This window comes from Leucopleurus acutus (assembly GCF_964270905.1).
Source record: "Leucopleurus acutus genome assembly, chromosome: 16".
Classification (NCBI taxonomy): Eukaryota; Metazoa; Chordata; class Mammalia; order Artiodactyla; family Delphinidae; genus Leucopleurus; species Leucopleurus acutus.
The window spans coordinates 42,375,723-42,393,197 of NC_139158.1; the positions used below are offsets into that span (position 1 = coordinate 42,375,723).

The window sequence follows — 17,475 nt, forward strand, 5'->3', positions numbered from 1 at the left end:
GCAGTTCTGCCGAATTTCCAATAAAATATGTTTTTGTAAGTTATGAAATCTTAACAAAATTAACAATGGACAATATATACTTTTTGATCATCCCACAAAGATGAAGATGATTCCATTAAAATGATACCGTAAAGAACTGAAGTTTTTGATATCACCTAATAGAATTTACTCAAAATTATTAAACATTCTTTTTAATTATAATAGAACCTTATAAAAGTCTAAACAGATAATTAAGAATCAATGAATTTATGACCCCAAAATTTAATAAGGAATTTTTAGTATCTAGAAATTGTGATTATTTTAGTGTTACTGTTAAGATGTGCCAGTAAACCGCTATAATGGCATTTCCAAGACAGCTGTGAGTTGCTCAGGATGTTGTCAGAAGTTGATAATGTGCACAGGACCTGAGGCCCACTTATGTTAAGCCCCACACAAGTCTGATAGATGTAAGGTTAAATTATTTTGCATGAAAGCAGCATAGAGATACCTTAGCTTTCGAATAGGTTTTCTTTTAGTAACAGTGTATTTCAGATGAGATAAACTAACCAAGAAAAGAAGATGGGGAGGCAATGCAAATAAAAGGAATGGCAGTTAAAAAACCAAACAGACAAAGGCCTATTCCATCCATATAACCTTGAAATACATTTTTATTATCATATGTTTGATTTTTAGAAGTTTCCAGTGGCTGCGGAGACGAGAGCGCAGAAGAAAGCGTGGTAGCGAGGATGCCAGTCACAGGTAAGGTTGTGGCTGCCTGAGGGCCTCAGATTCAACTTCCTTATGTAACCAGAACATTTCAGGTTGGTGGTTGTGGACTCTGTGAAGAGCAAGTGCATTCCACTACCACATGCTGTAGCAAGGGATCAATCCTGAGAGCATGAGGTGTGAGCTTAGGTTAACATAAAGGAAGGTAGAAAATAACCCTGTCTGCTGAGTCCTTCAAAATTGTTACATGTTTACACGTGTGAGTGTCCCACCCCCCCATGAGCCTTTCAGCACCTGCGTCTGTGTGAAAAGGTCAGCCCCCATGGGGAACACCAGTCATTATATGGCCAACTACAGATGTTTCTGATTTCCCTCTTTTCTTTCCTGTAATAATTGAGTGTATCATTATACTGTAATAAGAGCAGGAAAAAACAGTGCTGGACAAGAAGCTTGCTTGTGCCTCAGTCACAAAGCCCATCTGATCATTTAAAAATTTTAGCAGTGAAGTTTCATTAAGATCTGTTAAGATTTCTGCACATATGTTAGGTTTGTTTAGATGAAATCTAAATGTCATTACTTATTTTAGTTTTAGAATATCAATAGCAGCAATTAGTATTCTGAACAGAGTTCTTATTTGTCGTACATCTAAATTTACTAGTACCTTATTTTGTAAAGTGGTGTGCTACTTCATTATAAATTCAAAGGTCTGACTTTAAATATTTATGCAAGTAAATACACCATTGCACCGAGGTACTGAGGCATGCATCTGCATATGTGTTAGTTTTGTTGTTTATAAGCAGGAGAGAATGGTTTCCTTTATGGCAATATGATTCATGGCCTGATGATTAATTTTAAACCCATGTATCTAGAATGAACTCTGATTTTGAAAAAGGAGTTTATAGTAGAGCAATTACTGTATATATTCTGCATCAGATCATATTTCACTCCAAAATACAGAGGTTTTCTTTTCTTTTAAACATTTTCCCTGGTGATATGTTTATTGCATTTTTATTCTTCGTTTTGAGAAAACTCTGATAGAATTCCCTGTTTATTTTTTTATTAGCAGAGTTAATAGAAGTGTAGATTATCCCAAACTGCAGATATCCAAGAAGTCATTTGAATGCTTTCCTTTTGCATCTACCTTTGAGTGCAGGATCTCTAATGACCTCTGAATTTGTTTCAGTTAGAATCCTAAGGGCTTGTTGGGGAGGAACCAGGAAGTGACCTCATTGCCTATTCTTCCTCATCTGTTCAGTATCAGTCAGTGACTGTCCCCAAATTAATACAGATGTAGTCTTCCCATGGGACTTTTTAACTGAGGTACTGTTGACATGTAACGTTACATCCGTGTCAGGTGCACGAGGTAATGGTTCACGGTTTGTAGACGTTACAAGATGATCAGCGCAGTCAGCCTCGTTAATCTCCGTCACCACATGTAATTACAGTTGTTTTTCTTGTAATGAGAACTTTTAAGGTTTACGCTCTCAGCAACATTCAGATATGTGGTAACACAGTGTTAACTGTAGTCACAGTGCTGTACATTCCATCCCCAGGACTTACTGATTTTATAACCGGAAGTTTGTACCCTTTGACCCCCGTCACCTGTATCACTCACCCCTTACCCCCCCACCAGTAATCTCCAGTCTGTTCTCTGCATATCTCAGAATTTCTTCTTAAGAGAGGGGATAGTCAAGTACCAGGGTTTCAAGTCTTTCTTCTCTTCACGTGGGAAGAGGTGTGATGTACCTAGAAGTAGTACGGACTATTTGCCATGAAGGTTTTTTTAAAGAAATTGTCATTGATCCATCAGTAGTTCGCAGTTTAAAAATGCTTTGTGCCTGTTATAGGCCAAAGCAGTAGGCATATAAAATAACCTGGGGGATATGAAAAAAGCTTTCCGAAGCGTTTTCTTAGTGGGAGCCTTGCCGTTCTGCGCCCTGCCACCGCACCCCTCCTCTTCGGCACGTCCCGCCAAGTTCCTGCCGGAGGCCTTGTGCACCTCTGCTTTGCATATTCCATGGTCTCTGCGTATTCCTTGGTTGCGTCTGTCGTTGCAGCTCCTTTGATCTCCAGGTTCTTGACCTAAATCTCTTTACTAATGTTTGTGTCTTTTGCCATGATTATTTGGAGATTTGGCCTTTGGTGAAGTAAGGCAGGTGTATCGTTTGATTTAAGATAATGGAGGCCACCTCCTCCTTTCTAATAGTTCTGTTGAGGCTCTCCTGTCTATGTGGGCCACAGTCCTTCTGGAATATTCCAAAGAGAAGGAACATCTGCGAGGCTGCCCACTGGGAGTTGAGGAGATGTGGTGGTGGATCCTGGGCTTTGGCATCAGCCGTTGTTGTCACCTCTTTACTTCCTGCTCTGTTTTTTCACCCATCTGAGCCCCTGACCTGGGCTACTTTAGTGTAACTAAACCCAGGTGATGTCAGGATTGAAAGTGACTTGTTAAAGCTGCTTCCTGCATCAACAACCAGCAGGTTACAGTAGTAACTTTGGACAGTTCGGAAGTGCTCATCCTCAGGGTGGGTGCTTCTGTGTGATTCTGCCTTATAGCCATCTCCCAAGGGATATGGTAGAGCGAGGTCACGGGGAAATCAGGGTCCGGCACAGGAAATTGGCAGAAGTTCTGAAGTTACACCGTTTTCAGAATGATGAGGGTCCTGGGAAAGTTTAACCTGAGAAGGGCACAAAAGCTATTCTTAAATATTTGCGGGGCTGCCAGATTTACCGAATATAGTCATAGAGTGTAGCTCGGGGGCCCTGTTAGTGAGTGTTGCAGCGAAGGAATCCACACCCAGTAATGGCAGAACTCTCTAGCCTTTTTAGTCGGGTGTCTTCCAGGCATGAGGTTCTGTGCCAGGGCTTCAACCGTGGCAGGAACCTGCTCTCTAGAGGGGCTCCGTGGAAGGATTCTTGCTTCTGGGAGCAATGACATTGCTTCTAATGCTAAGCCTGTGATTCTCATTCCGTAGTGAAGGGATCAAATGAGCCGACGTTCTCATTCATTTCCCTTCTTATTGCGTATCCCCACCACTTAAAGAGTTTGCTGTCGCTCTGAAGGCATCGGCCTTGTTAGTCACTGTCATGGGGAATATGAGTTTCACACTACATCCTATCATCTGTGCGGAGACTTACATACACACCCTCCTGCACACACACCCACGCACACAGCCACAGCCTGTGATCTGCTTGTTGACACAGGCTACCCCTTCCTTTAGTCTGGTTGTTCACACTAAAGAATCCAGGTCAAAATCACAGATTAATGTGATTATCTATGAGTGTGTGGTTTTCTTTATTTAAGAATAATATATAATTTGCATATATGTTACACCTTTACTTGGGCTGAATCCAGGGAATACCAGGGACAGCCAAAGACCAGGTCCCTGCCCTCCTAAGCCTCCATCGTCTCTAACCTTCACAGGAGCCCTGTAGGTAAGCAAATCGTTCTACAGATGGTCTGGCATACTTGGAAAGATTGAGAGCCCTGTTCAGGGCCATATAGCCAATGTGTCAGATCTTTAATCACACTCAAATTTCAGGAATTAAGCCCTGAAGTCCTTCCATCCCACCACGCAGCCTCTTTTGCTTTATGAGAGGCGCCTGCATCATGGCGTCTGGACCAGTTAAACATCGGTTTGTATCTTAACAAAAGATGAGCCCTGCAAGGACAATTTTGAGAGTGATGATGAGCAAAGCCTGGAGAGGTGGGCAGCTCTTGAGGATTTCTGAGTGTGGACTGTCCTGGGGTGGCCCTTGTAAAGCGGAGTGAGTCTGTACCCCTAGGCGAGCCTGAGACCACGAAGCGGGTACAGGACGGTCAGGTCAGTGTTTCCCTGGAGCACTTAGGCCAGAATTGAAGCCATGCTTGTCTAGATTATGAGAGAAAGTCTCCCTCTGAACTACTCATACCCCCAAAGAAAAATTTCCCACATTGGTAATTTTATTGGTATTTATACTAAATTTACCTTTGAGGAGGATTTGGTGAGTTTTAATTTTAGTAAATGATGCAGCTTATGCTAAATGTCATAAAAACCCAGCCCCGACACAGTATCTGGCACACAATGGGCACTCATTTCATCAAACGAATGAATAAAAATGAAAGTACTAAGGAGTTTCCTTAAGCGCTTGTTGATTTAGGCCAGAACACCGTCTCTTTCCATCAGTCACTCCACCGGTACTTTCCCACCCACGTGCCCATCCTGGCAAAACTCATCTCCTTAAGCTCCATGTGAAAAGGGCTCTCAGCTTTTATCTCAAGAGGATTAAGCCTCTAAGAATGTCCATTCAGCCTCTCATTCTTTTGACACCAATTCACTTGGTCAAGCTGTGTTGAAAGTGGTTGCCTGACTATGCCATTTCTCACTGATATTCTTTGGCAAGCTGAAATATTCCAGGTCAGACTGAGGTACGTCCATTTAGAAGCTCTGTGGGAGGTCAGCCTAGATTTGCAGGGTGCTCCTGGGGCTGTGGGCAGGGTTTCCCCAAACATCATGGCTTGAGTTTTGCATCAGGTTGGGAAAAGGCTGGAAATACACGATGGCCGCATTGTCACCAGTGGCTAGATTTATCCTGGGAGAGAAAAGTGCAGTGACAACCGAGGACTGCGGAGTCCAGTGGCAAAGCACTTCTACTCCTCAGGCTTTCCTGAGACTGCGCCTCACCATTTCTGTCCCAGAAATGCACAGTCAGGTCAGGATGCCTTACCTGCTGTGCCTGGGAAGGGAGCCCAGGGAAGCACTGTGTGGCAGGGGTCCAGCTGCTCATGACAGCAGACAACTCCTCACTCAGGACGTTGCACGCTGGTGGGGCCTGTTTAACGTGGTCATAGAAGAATGGAAGGCGCCTTTCTGAAGAGCTCTTGATTGGGTGCTTTCAAGGAAATGAACTCAGAAGTGCCTGAGAAATTCTCTTCAGTGGTTACACAGCAGAATCCCGTGTGGAGCTTTAAAACAGACCCACACCCCAGCCACACCCTGGACCGGGTGCCCCAGAACCTCCAGGCCCGAGCCCCAGGCATCAGTCTTGTGTAACACACCAGGTGACTCCCCGGGTTTGAGAACCATGGAGCAGGGGATCTCAAAGCCGAAAGCGCCCTTGTAGGTCATAGTGTGAAACACCCTTATTTTATGCAAGAGACTTGAGTGGAGAGAGGGGAGAAGTTGGGCTTTAGGTACTTCAGTACAATCAGGGGTCAGGGAGGGTATGATTTCCCTAGGGCTGCTGTGGCAAAGTGCCACGAGCTTAGAACCACAGAAATGTTTTCTCTCACAGTTGTGGGTGCTAGAAGTCCAAAATCAAAGTGGCAGCAGGGCCCTCTTAAGGCTCCCAGGAGCATCCTTCCTGGCCTGTGGCAGCCTCTGGTGGCTCCTGGTTTGTGGCAGCATGACTCCAGTCTCTGCCTTCGTCCTCACATCGCCGCCGCCTGTGTCTCTGTGTCCTCTTCCCAGCAGGACAGCAGTCATTGGATTTAGAGCCCAGTGTAAATCCAGGATGAGTTCATCTTGAGATCCTTAGCTAATTACATCTGCAAAGATCCTGTTTACAGATAAGGTCACATGCTGAGGTTCTGGATGGTCGTGAATTTGGGGGAAACACTAGTCAACCCGGTACAGGGGGTGGGGAGGGATTTCTTCATATTTCACACTGCCGGCTTCTGGTTCATCATGTACAGTGATTGTTCCTGGCCCTACTATAAATGATGATGATGATGATGATGATGATGAGAATATTACTGTCTTTATTTCCGAATCTTCTCATTTTATAAATCATTGAGTACAAATTGCTAGAAAGTTGCTTTTAAAGACTATTTAATTATGCCATTAAGATACAGCTTCCTGATCAAAATTACTCAAAAGTTAAAGATTCCATGACCTTGAGAGTTGAAATTTCACCTCCCATGGCTGAGCAGTGTTACATGGTTATGAATTTTCATGTGAAGTAGTATCAGCAAAACTGTTTCAGTTCAGTTTTTGAACGTTCATTAAAGGTCAGTTACAAGCCTGGCACTTACTTTCAGGTGTAATTGTTGAATCGCCACATAGAAATTCAGAATGTGATGGAAACATCTATTTCCTGAAGCATCTCCAGGCAGCTCATCTGAACGGGGAGCGTTTCCCTTCTCCGTGCATCTGCCCTCCCTGTGTGAGGACGGAGGAAACCTGGACAAGAGGCTCCCAGGCCCAGGATTGCTGGTAGAGTCGTGGTTACCGCGGAAAGTCTAGATATGAAAAGTAATTCCGGTTATAGAGCCAGCCTGTGTGCCTCTCACGTTCACCTAGACGTGTGGCTCTTTTTTTTAAAAATTTATTTATTTTTGGCTGCGTTGGATCTTCGTTGCTGTGCGCAGGCTTTCTCTAGTTGCGGTGCGCAGGCTTCTCATTGCGGTGGCTTCTCGTGTTGTGGAGCACGGGCTCTAGGCACGTGGGCTTCAGTAGTTGTGGCACACAGGCTCAGTAGTTGTGGCTCACGGGCTCAGTAGCTGTGGCGCACGGGCTTAGTTGCTCTGCAGCGTGTAGGATCTTCCCAGACCAGGGATCGAACCCGTGTCCCTATATTGGCAGGTGGATTCTTAACCACTGTGCCACCAGGGAAGTCCCGTGTGGCATTTTTTTTTTTTAATTCCTAAACATAGATGAGTTTTCTGTATTTTCAGAATTGTGAAAGCACCCTTAGCCTAATAGTTTCTTGTTTTAATTTGAGTAGATTGCTAGACAAGTGATTTCTGGGTTTTAAGTAATAGTATTTACCTTTAGAATTAATTTTAGAGTTACATCCCACAATTTTTGTTTTATTTTGCAAAGACAACTGGGTTTGCTCCATCAGCAACACATCTAGTGCAGTGTGAATGAAAAATTGGCATGGGTGCAGAAATACATGAAAAGCGTTAGCCCTGGGAAACTCGTGGGCAGAAACTATTTTTCGAATTTAAGTTTAGAATTTCTGCATGCTTCCTACAGGAATCAGTTATCCTTCCTGACTCAGGGATGCCCAGTTCTTTGTCGGTTCAGGGTTGCTTTTCTAGCTGTAGTATGGCATTGTTTGCATCTCCTTTTGTTATTCCCTCTCTTCTTTTCTTCACCAGGGATTTCTGCGAAAGCCAGGCCAGCCAGGCCGAGCCTCTGCCTTGGAGACGGAGACACCCCTCAGAGGCTGGGGAAACACGTGTTTATCTGGCTCTTGTAATGGGTTGTTAAAAGCACTTGTTCGCCAGATATTTTCTTTTTCTTTTTATTTGGTAGATTTAGAAGTATTTTAGCAGGTGTACATTTGCATCTAAAAGAGAATGAAAGATAAGAAGTTGAGGCTTTTTCTTTCTCTCCTCAGCATCATCGCTCTCCTGCCTCCCTTTATTCAGCACATTTTCATTTTCTTTCTCTGTTCCCATTTTCTAGACAAAATGCGTATCAAAAAGAAAAAAAAAATCTCGGTGATCCATCACCACTTGGCAGGAAGATAGGTGATGGGGTTCAGCCAGCTTGTGTAACAGAGTAAGGAAAAATATATTTCTCTTGTTGTGTCGTCAGTCTGGAATTGATAGCTAAGGGTAAATTTTCACCCCTGGACCCCTTGCCTTATTTTGTATTTTCAGCCGCAGTAGTTTCTACTTTTGAAACTCAGTCTTGACGCAGCTTTGAATGTGTAATGGTAGCCTGACTGAGCAGCCCAGAGCTGGAAACTTGCGCCTGCGTGTACACTACTTCTGTGTGCTCCAGAGCATCTAGTTGAAAATCATTGTATTCTTAGAAATGCTTGTTTTATCTAATTGTTTGCACTACTCAGTTTTTTTCTGAGGGTTTGACATTACTAACGGGAGGAAGTATTTCTCTGGAGTTCTGAGTCACAGGCTACAAAGTGAAGCCTTAAGGGGCCACCCAGTCCTCAAATTTGCAGACTTACGGTGTCCCTGCAGTTAAGACTCAGGTCTTTTCACCTTGGAAATATTGAGATATTACCCTCGTCCCGACCTTGTTTACAGCAGGCCAACTGGAACCTCCAGCTTTGTTCCTTTCGCTCCCCTGTCTGTTCACTCATTCATTTAACAACTGAATTTGCAGGGCTATGCCATGCGGCTTTCAGCCACTTGATTCCTCACTGCCCTTCTTCCTTCCAGAAAAGCCTGGGCCTGAAGTGCCACAGACTTCAACTCTGTGGCTTTGCGTTATGCCGTTGGTGTCCTGGCCAAGTCTTCTAGGCTGTTCCAGGAGAATGTCTGAATTGTTTGAGCAAAAAGTATACTCTTGCTTCCAAAAATTCTGGAATCTGGTCCGTTTGATACAGACAGCGCCCTAGCAATCTCCAGACAGCTGTTGCAGCCTCCTTGATCCTGTGTCCCGGGCTATGTCCGCTCTTTTAGCGGAGAAAGCAATCCTTAACATCTAGCTTGTATCCCTTGGCTGAAGTTTTTCTCTTGAGTGTTCTTGTGCCACATTCAGTGAACACAGAAAAAATTGCTCACCGCTCTCTAGTTTCAAGGTTGCAAGTATGTTCTGTGTGGCCTGTGCAGTGTTTTAATTTTTTTTTAAGCCAGAAATCTGGCAAGACTAGGCCCGCTTTCCCGGCTGGCAGCAGTCGGCCGTGGCCACAGAACAGCTGTCCCCTCCGGACAGGGCATGAGCTCTCCCGCCCCTCCTACCGCTCCCATCTGGCCAGAGTCACGTGTGTGGTCCTGTCGGGCCCCAGAGAGTGTCTGCACTGACAGTCCTGCCCTGTCCTCTCTGCTGCAGAATCTGTGTACTTGAACCCCTCTTCCCTTGTTTCTACACACGCTGTGTAGCCTGTAACCTCTCCTGATCATTTTTTTAACCAAACCTTGATTTTGTTTTTCCTTTCTGGGTCATCTCTCAGTTCTTCATCTGCTGTTTTGTGCAGCTCTTCTGACTAAAGTAACAGTGAATAAGGGTATCCGGTGCCGTGGGAGAACGACTCCAGTCCTGAGCGTCTGCTCCAACCCCTCCGGCTGCTTTGGGGTCGCTGGTCCTGCCTCAGTTAGTGTTTGTTCCTCCAAGGGAGTGCACGTAATCCTTTCACCTTTTAAACCTCACTCTGCGCTGAAGCCATTAGAGGAAGCATGCATTGGAGGTGGGGGAAGGCGATGTGCCCGGCGGTCCTCAGCTGGATCGTGCCAACCCTTGATTACTTGGGTCAGGGCCGCCACATCCCACATAAAAACTGTCCGGACGGCCGCCAGTGACTCTGCTTGGAGAAGGACCGCAGGAGGTTTAAGGATCAAGTGCCAGTGAGGAGCCGGGCGTGGGAAGTGGGTGGGCTCTGGCTGCATGGGCGGGAGACATAAGCTTTCTCCCTCCAAACTGTTGTACCGTTGAAAGCAGACTGAGGCAGCCTGGACGGGCAGCCCAGTGAGAGAGTCCGAGTCCTTCGAGAAGGACAGGCAGGCCCCAGTGTGGGACACATGTGGAGCTGATTTCCGAGCGCTAGGATGGCCCCTGGGCTGGGGTGACTCGCTGCCCGGTCCTCCCTTCCAGGCTCACACCAGAGATGAGATACATTCCGTCTTGTATTTGGACAGAATACTTAATCCCCCACCCCCAATCTGAAATCACCTCACAGCTACTAACCTGATATTTTGCACAAAAATCCTCTCCTGAAAATAAATAGCACATGTTTTCTTGGTTTCTGAGAAGCCTGAGAGCTGGCTTACTGGAGTCAAATGATTTCCCTTCAGATGGTAGACAGCAGAGCCCAGCTCCAGCTTCCAGCCACCAGGAGCCTTTGTTCATCAAGAAGCAGCTCTCCTTTCTCTCTTTCTCTCCCCTCTTTCCCCGCTTCCTTCCTTCATTTCTCTTTCAAAAAATTTCTTTCTATCTTTTGCTATCTTTTCCTTGACCAAATAAGTTTCACTGAATGCAGAAATAGCACATGGTCATTAAAATCTGGACTTGTATCCTAAAAGCTGAAAGTCTTTTTGGCTGATCTTTCTAAAATAAAAACAAAACAGCATTTTCATCTGTTTTACAGTGATTCTTTACCTTTTTAGAATTCAGACACTCCACCTTTGATTTTATTAATACCTTACCCCCTCAACAGATTACCTGACAATGAATCTGAGGCGATAAGGTTGTTAGGATTAATCGGAGAGTGTTATGATGCACCCCCATCGAGCCACCCTGGGACACTGGGATTAACCTACAGCAAGAAACACTTTCTATCCCAGGCCACTTCCCCACACACACACAGATGTTACACAAAACAATACTTTCCCCTTGTGCATGTACTGCATCTGGTGTTTTCTTTATTAAAGTTTTCAAACTATCAATGCTAGTTCCAGTGGACACTGATTTCACAATCCAGCAATGTTAAAAAATGTTGCTTTAGGATTTATTATTTTCAGAGTTAAGAGTCCCTGATCTGTGCATATTTTAATTACATAGCATTTACTACTCAAAAATATGATGCTCATTTTAAATACTTATTTTTTATCTTGACTGATTCTCAGTAGGGCAAGGTAAGTTATATTTTTCTCCTTCAGCATGATGGTAGTTTTAACCAGTAATAACGGGCCTTGTGGTTCAGTTCTTAAACTGAACCAGCAAGCACAGGAATGCAGCCGATGGCCAGCCCCTGGAGCTGACAGGGGAATCCTTTAGTTAGTGGCCATGTTGAGAGTGTGGCCATGGATGCAGTTTTGCTGTGTCTCTGCTAAAACTCTAACTCTGCATCCTCCGCTTCACCCAGGAGTCCTTGAGACCTGAGGCAATGGGGAAGCTTGTGTCACTCAGGTCCTTCATGGGACCCTTATTTAGTATTCTTCCCAACAGTCTTCCCCACTTTAACTTAGAGCAGGGCTAAGTGCTCTGTCGATTGTTTCCTTTGACACATAAAAGTTTTTAAGTTTGCTGTAGTCCTGTTTGTCTTTATTTTGTTAAGTGTGCTTTTGGTGTTGTATCCAAGAAATCACTGCCAAATCTGATATCCTAAAGCTTTTCTCCTGTGTTTTCTGCTAGGAACTTAATAGTTTTAGGTCTTATATTTAAGTCTTTAATCCTTTCTGAGTTGATTTTTGTGTATGATGTAAGGTAAGGGCCCAACTTCATTCTTTTGCCTGTGGGTATCTTGTTACCTGGGACTTTTTCTCGTATATAGAAACGAAAGCCTACCAGATGCTGAAACAGTCTACCCTTCAGGACAGTGCACACCAAGCTAAAGATGGATTCCAGAAGGCCGAGGCCTCTGCATCACTGTCAGGTAAGCAGGGCAGATAAGCCAGCATCTGGGAGACCCAGGGCTACGGCCAGGGCTGTGTACAGGGAAGTGTTATGATGCGCTCCTGTCGGAGGTTTCTGGAGTTTGCTTTGTAACAAGTTGTCACCATCTCAGAATGAGCCAGTACTTTTCGAGTCCCTAATGAACAGGAGTTTGGAAGAAGCTTCCCTCCAGGGTGTGTGCTGGCGATGGCCTTACAGGCCCTTGGGTTCTGCCTGACGTGTCACAATGGTACCTTGTCGCTAAGCACCACAGACACCCCAAATTCTTTCCCTTCCCACCTTTTCCCAGTTTGTTAATCAGTAGTGGGGAGTGTCATCTGGGCTACCTCCCTTGCCTGAATGATGGGGGATTTGGGGTTCTTCAAGTGAAAAAACTGTAAATCCCAGTAAGAGCTCAATTTTAAGCTTAAATGTAGTTCCTTCAATTTAGGATTTTTGTTTCAATTGTAATCTTCTTAGTTTTCTTATACGTTATTATCGTATTTTTATTATTTTTCAGTTGTTTTTACTTTATCACACTTTTTTCCTTTTTTTTTTTTTTTGGTGTAAGTCACCTCAACTCCCTTTGTGAAAGTAAACGGATTAATAACAGAAGGAAGTATACTTTAATGACTTGCTTTTTTTTTTTTCTTTTTTTGGGGGGCTGTCCTGCGTAGCTTGTGGGATCTTAGTTCCCCAAACAGGGATCAAACCCAGGCCAACAGCAGTGAAAGCACCGAGTCCTAACCACTGGACTGTCAGGGAAATCCCTCTAATTTTTTTTTCTAATTATTATTGATTAATTTATTTTTGGCTGTGTTGGGTCTTTGTTGCTGCACGCAGACTTTCTCTGGTTGCGGCGAGCAGGGGCTACTCTTCATTGCAGTGTGCGGGCTTCTCATCGCAGTGGCTTCTCTTTCTTGTGGAGCATGGTCTCTAGGAGCGTGGGCTTCAGTAGTTTTGGCTCGCAGGCTCAGTAGTTGTGGCGCACGTGCTTAGTTGCTCTGCGGCATGTAGGATCTTCCCAGACCAGGGCTCAAACCCATGTCCCCTGCGTTGGCAGGAGGATTCTTAACCACTGTACCACCAGGGAAGTCCCCGCTCTAATTTTTATATAAACCACCACGCTGGGATTTTACCTATCAGAATGAATTTCTCCTATTAGAATGAATTTCACCTATCAGAATGATTTCACCTATCAGAATGATTTCACCTATCAGAATGGTTTCTTAATATCACATAATTCCCAGTCCGTATTCAGATTTCTCAATTGTCTCAAAGATGTCTTCATCAGACAGACATTTTTTTGAGGGAGATATTTATGGTACATCAGACTTAGCTGTCTGTCTTTGGAAAGCTATTTCCTAGATAATATTAGTGTTAGAATTAGTTACTGCAAAATTCAGTTATTTGGGTTGTTGTGAGGATTCAGTGAGCCAGTGCAGGTTAAATGCCCAACACAGTGCCTGGTAGAGAAAAGCCCCCGGGGAGGGCTGGCCATGTTGTTGTTGGTGGTGATTTGAACTCCACAAACATGAGACATTGTAGTTTGTTGAGGTATAAACAGGCTTCTGCCCCGATGGAGGTCTGCATCACTGTAGAAAGATACAGCCCTATTCACTGTTTGCTTTTCATCACTTTCTTTACATTTGAATCACAGAACCAGAATCCAGAGGGATCTCAGAAAGTATTTATCCAACCCCCTCATTTCACAAATTACCCAAGAGAGTAATGCCTCTTTTGGAGCATTACAACCCATTAGCAAGCATACATGGTTTGGAAGGTGACTCTACAGATGTGATTTTGGTAAGTATATTTTGAATGGCTAATAGGACAGGCTCAAACAATGAATAAATTTGACATAAGTTGTAGTCCCTTGGATGTGCATCAAAAATTATAGTACTATTAATATGCTAATGATTGGGCTTCCCTGGTGGCGCAGTGGTTGAGAGTCCACCTGCCGATGCAGGGGACACGGGTTCGTGCCCCAGTCTGGGAAGATCCCACATGCCGCGGAGCGGCTGGGCCCGTGAGCCATGGCCGCTGAGCCTGCGCGTCTGGAGCCTGTGCTCCGCAACGGGAGAGGCCACAACAGTGAGAGGCCCGTGTACCACAAAAAGAAAAAAAAATATGCTAATGATTAACATACGAGTTTGTTCATATGACGTGATCCACACAACACGGGTTGTACAGCCAAGCACCCCTCGATTTGGTTCCCATCGTCCACACTCAAAATCATACTGTGTGCTTTGTAAGACATTGGGATCCCTGAAGTGCTCCTGGTAGTGTTGGCTGGCATTGGAGTTAGATGCTGGCTCTGGAGTTTATTGTGCATTCAGTCACGCATCACGTTTCCATTCTCGCCCTCACCCTGACCCTAGGGACTTCTCTGAGCTCCCAAGAGAAGCAGGCGGTGGGTGGGAGGGCCACATGCCCGGTGTGGAACGTCACACGCTGTCACACACTGAACGCAGAGCCACCCCAGATATAACCATGGATGAGGAGGCACGTGGCTCATCTCCTGTGTCAGGTGCCAGATCTCTTGTCTCCACACCTGTCTCTAAGGAAGCCACTTTGTTTTCATGTCTGAAAAGACCTGGTCCCCTTAAGCGGGTGCAGACCCTCTAGGGGCCGAACATGGACACATTGTTAAGAGAACCACTTTGCTTCAGAGGTTATGAGCAGGCACGCAGGTTACAGGTTAGGAATGCAGTAGGTGCCTTTCGAGGCGATGCTTATGCACCCTCTATCCGCGATCTAGTTTGACTGCCAGTTAAGAATCAGACTTGTAGCAGAAACGTCCAAGGTGAGGACGCCCAGGAGGCAGAGGTCAGGGATCGCCCTGCAAGCTGGGAGCACTGTGGGGTGGTCTGGTTCCCCAGGCTCCAGGGAAAGGGGTGGACTGTGCATCTTCCCCATCAGCCCTTTCAGGCTGGTTAAGGAGTAGCCTCGATGGTTTTCAGTGGACGTTCATTCTTCTCCGTGAGAGGGAAAAAGAGAGGATTTGGCAGAGGGGCTTAAAGGCGGGTGGGCGGTAATGTCATCCAGAGGTGTCAGTTGCTTCTGAGACTGGTTCTCAGTTCCTGTTAGCTCGGTGAGCCAGCGCTGCCCCCGTGTTACAACAACTCGAATTATCCAGAGCTTAGTGCCACGGTGGAGACCCATGTGCTCACACACACATCATGGCCATTTAAAATGGTGCTCTTTGAATGATTTTACTTTTTACGTACTCTGTGTAACTATCACGGGAAGCCGCCCCCTTCCTTTCTGTGTCATTCCCTGCCTCAGAAGCCCCTCGCTTTCTGTGAACAGCTCTTCCTCTGTTGATGTTTGTTTTACAAGTTATCGTGAGGCCGCTTCTGCATTCACTGCGATGGCCACGCTCACTCTCCACGCTTGTGCTTGTCACAGGTTTGAATATTGGCAGCGGTACATTCAAGACAAAGACAACTCACAAGATCTCTTCAGAAGCGAGTTTTTCGTCTAGCGAAGGCAGTCCTTTGTCAAGGTAAAGTCGTGCAAGCCTTTCTGAATAGCGGCAGCAAGACGGGAAATGTCACTCCTCAGGGAATTAAACGCTGGCTGCAGATGATTTTGCTCTGTGACTCGATGGAAGGTTATGGTTTAGGTTTTTGTTTATCTGAAATGACAGTGGAAACTTTAGTCTACCTTTGAAAATATTTGCACCAGAGCCAAGTATTGTTTTGCAGCTGTTGTTTCCTTGGTTTAAGACTCAATTGACACCTCAGTGAACCACAAATTAGCGTCTACAGCTGCTCGCAGTAGGGCTGCTTAGAAACCACACAATGGAGGGTGTCGGAGAGGGCAGAGAGAAAGAGCCAGGCCTTAAAAGAAATAAAGTGGCCTGTTTCTTCTTTCTGAGACCACAGAGATATATACAAGCAATTGCTGGATATTTGTTTTTGTATTCCTCTTTTTTACCAAGTATTTGGGCTGGACTATTCTTTCCCTTTCTGATACCTTCTTGCTTATTTTCAAATGTGAAAATTTATCTTTTCACATTTGTTAAACTGTAGCACTCCTTGTAAGTTTTTGGAGCAGTGATAAGTGAGTCGTGTGCTAGATTTGTCATCAACATAAAATACTAATCGTGCAATGGCACTGAGTCACTTAGGAAGAATTGTGGATGGGAGTAGAAGCAATTGTCTGATACATACGTACCTTTCCGCTTTGGGCTAAATAGCATTTAAAACAACACAAGTTTGCCTTTTGTAATAACATTTCCCCTCAAAAGATGTCCTATAGATGATTGTGTTACATTCGAATTAACTGCTCGCCCTGATGAAATTTTAAAACAGGAACTTTACGTTTGTAATGTCCTGTAAGATAAAATTATTTGTTCAGAAATGTGGTATTTTTACAGTGAAAAAAAATCTCATTTTCATTTCTATTTTGAAAAACACTACAGTATTTTTAGGACCTGGATATATTTAAATGAGATTGGTTTTCTGATATTAAGTTCTTTTAGAAACCTGGTGTGTTCAATTTTAGGGAATCCACTCATTTAATTTTTAGAAATTATTATCTTTAATATCTTTCATCTCTGTTTTTGAAGGAAGTGAGAGATAATGAATTATGGGACAGGAAGAATATTAAAGTATTATATTTTTATGATTATAGTATAAATTCAAGTTCTAGGTCTCCTGAAAGAAATTTTAAAAGATAATAAATTCTACAGGTAGTTTTTAGGGTTTAATGTCACCATTTGGCTTAATAATACATCCCTTTAGGTTTTCAAGATTGTTAGAAGTGTTTATTTTCTTTATATTTTAGAGGCACTAAAACCAATTCTTCTTAAACTTTTATATATATATATGTGTGTGTGTGTATATATATTCTTGGAGTAATGTTTAAACACATTTAGAAAGCAGTTGGATTCTGTAGAACATGTTCTCAGTCTGATCATTTGACGTTTCACATCTTGCATCTATATTTCATTATAAAATCAAACTCCTTTCCCTTTCAGTTTTAGGCAGGAGCCTTTTGTTATTACTGTTGTTTCTGCATGAAATTAATCTCCTAAATTATAAGTAATCACATCATCCCCTTTCCGGGAAAAAAAAAGAGAGGCCTTCAGGGGACCCTTGGGTTCTTGACAGTTGGTAATAATCCAGAGATGAAAGTTCTGGGCATGGAGTGTGTGGGTTTGGCGCGCTGTTTGCCACGGTTGGTTCTTGTGCTGGGTTTGGTGTTCATACGCCGCCTTAGGCTTTTGAGAGCCCCGGGCTCGCTGTTTGTGCCTGGATTCACTGAAATTTCTTAGAGGCTTACATTTAAGGATCCCACTTACTGCAGTCACTCCTCGTGCTTTATTGCTTTTACAAGTGGTCTCGAAACCCAGTACTTGAGAATAAACGTAACGGTGCAGTGCTGCTGTAGCACTTTTAAAAATTCTTCTTTGCTCTATTTTGTCAGTGAGCTGATGAGCAACCTCAAAAAAAAAAAAAAAAGACCCTGCTGGACCTTAAAAAAAAAAAAAATGGCTTCCTCTGATGTCCTAGAGACAATAATTATGATGTGCTAGTTAAGCCCAAACTACAGCTGA

The 17,475-nt window shown here is 44.1% G+C and overlaps 1 protein-coding gene across 3 annotated transcripts in view; it reads left to right on the forward strand.

Annotated features, from left to right (window-relative positions):
• KIZ (kizuna centrosomal protein) overlaps positions 1-17,475 on the forward strand; it is a 113,759-nt gene that overhangs the window by 85,599 nt on the left and 10,685 nt on the right. For all 3 annotated transcript variants that reach the window (XM_082857721.1, XM_082857723.1, XM_082857722.1), the window contains 3 exons: positions 673-738; positions 11,809-11,910; positions 15,321-15,417. In XM_082857721.1, coding sequence (XP_082713847.1) covers positions 673-738; positions 11,809-11,910; positions 15,321-15,417 — 265 coding nt within the window. The remainder of the gene's footprint in view (positions 1-672; positions 739-11,808; positions 11,911-15,320; positions 15,418-17,475) is intronic.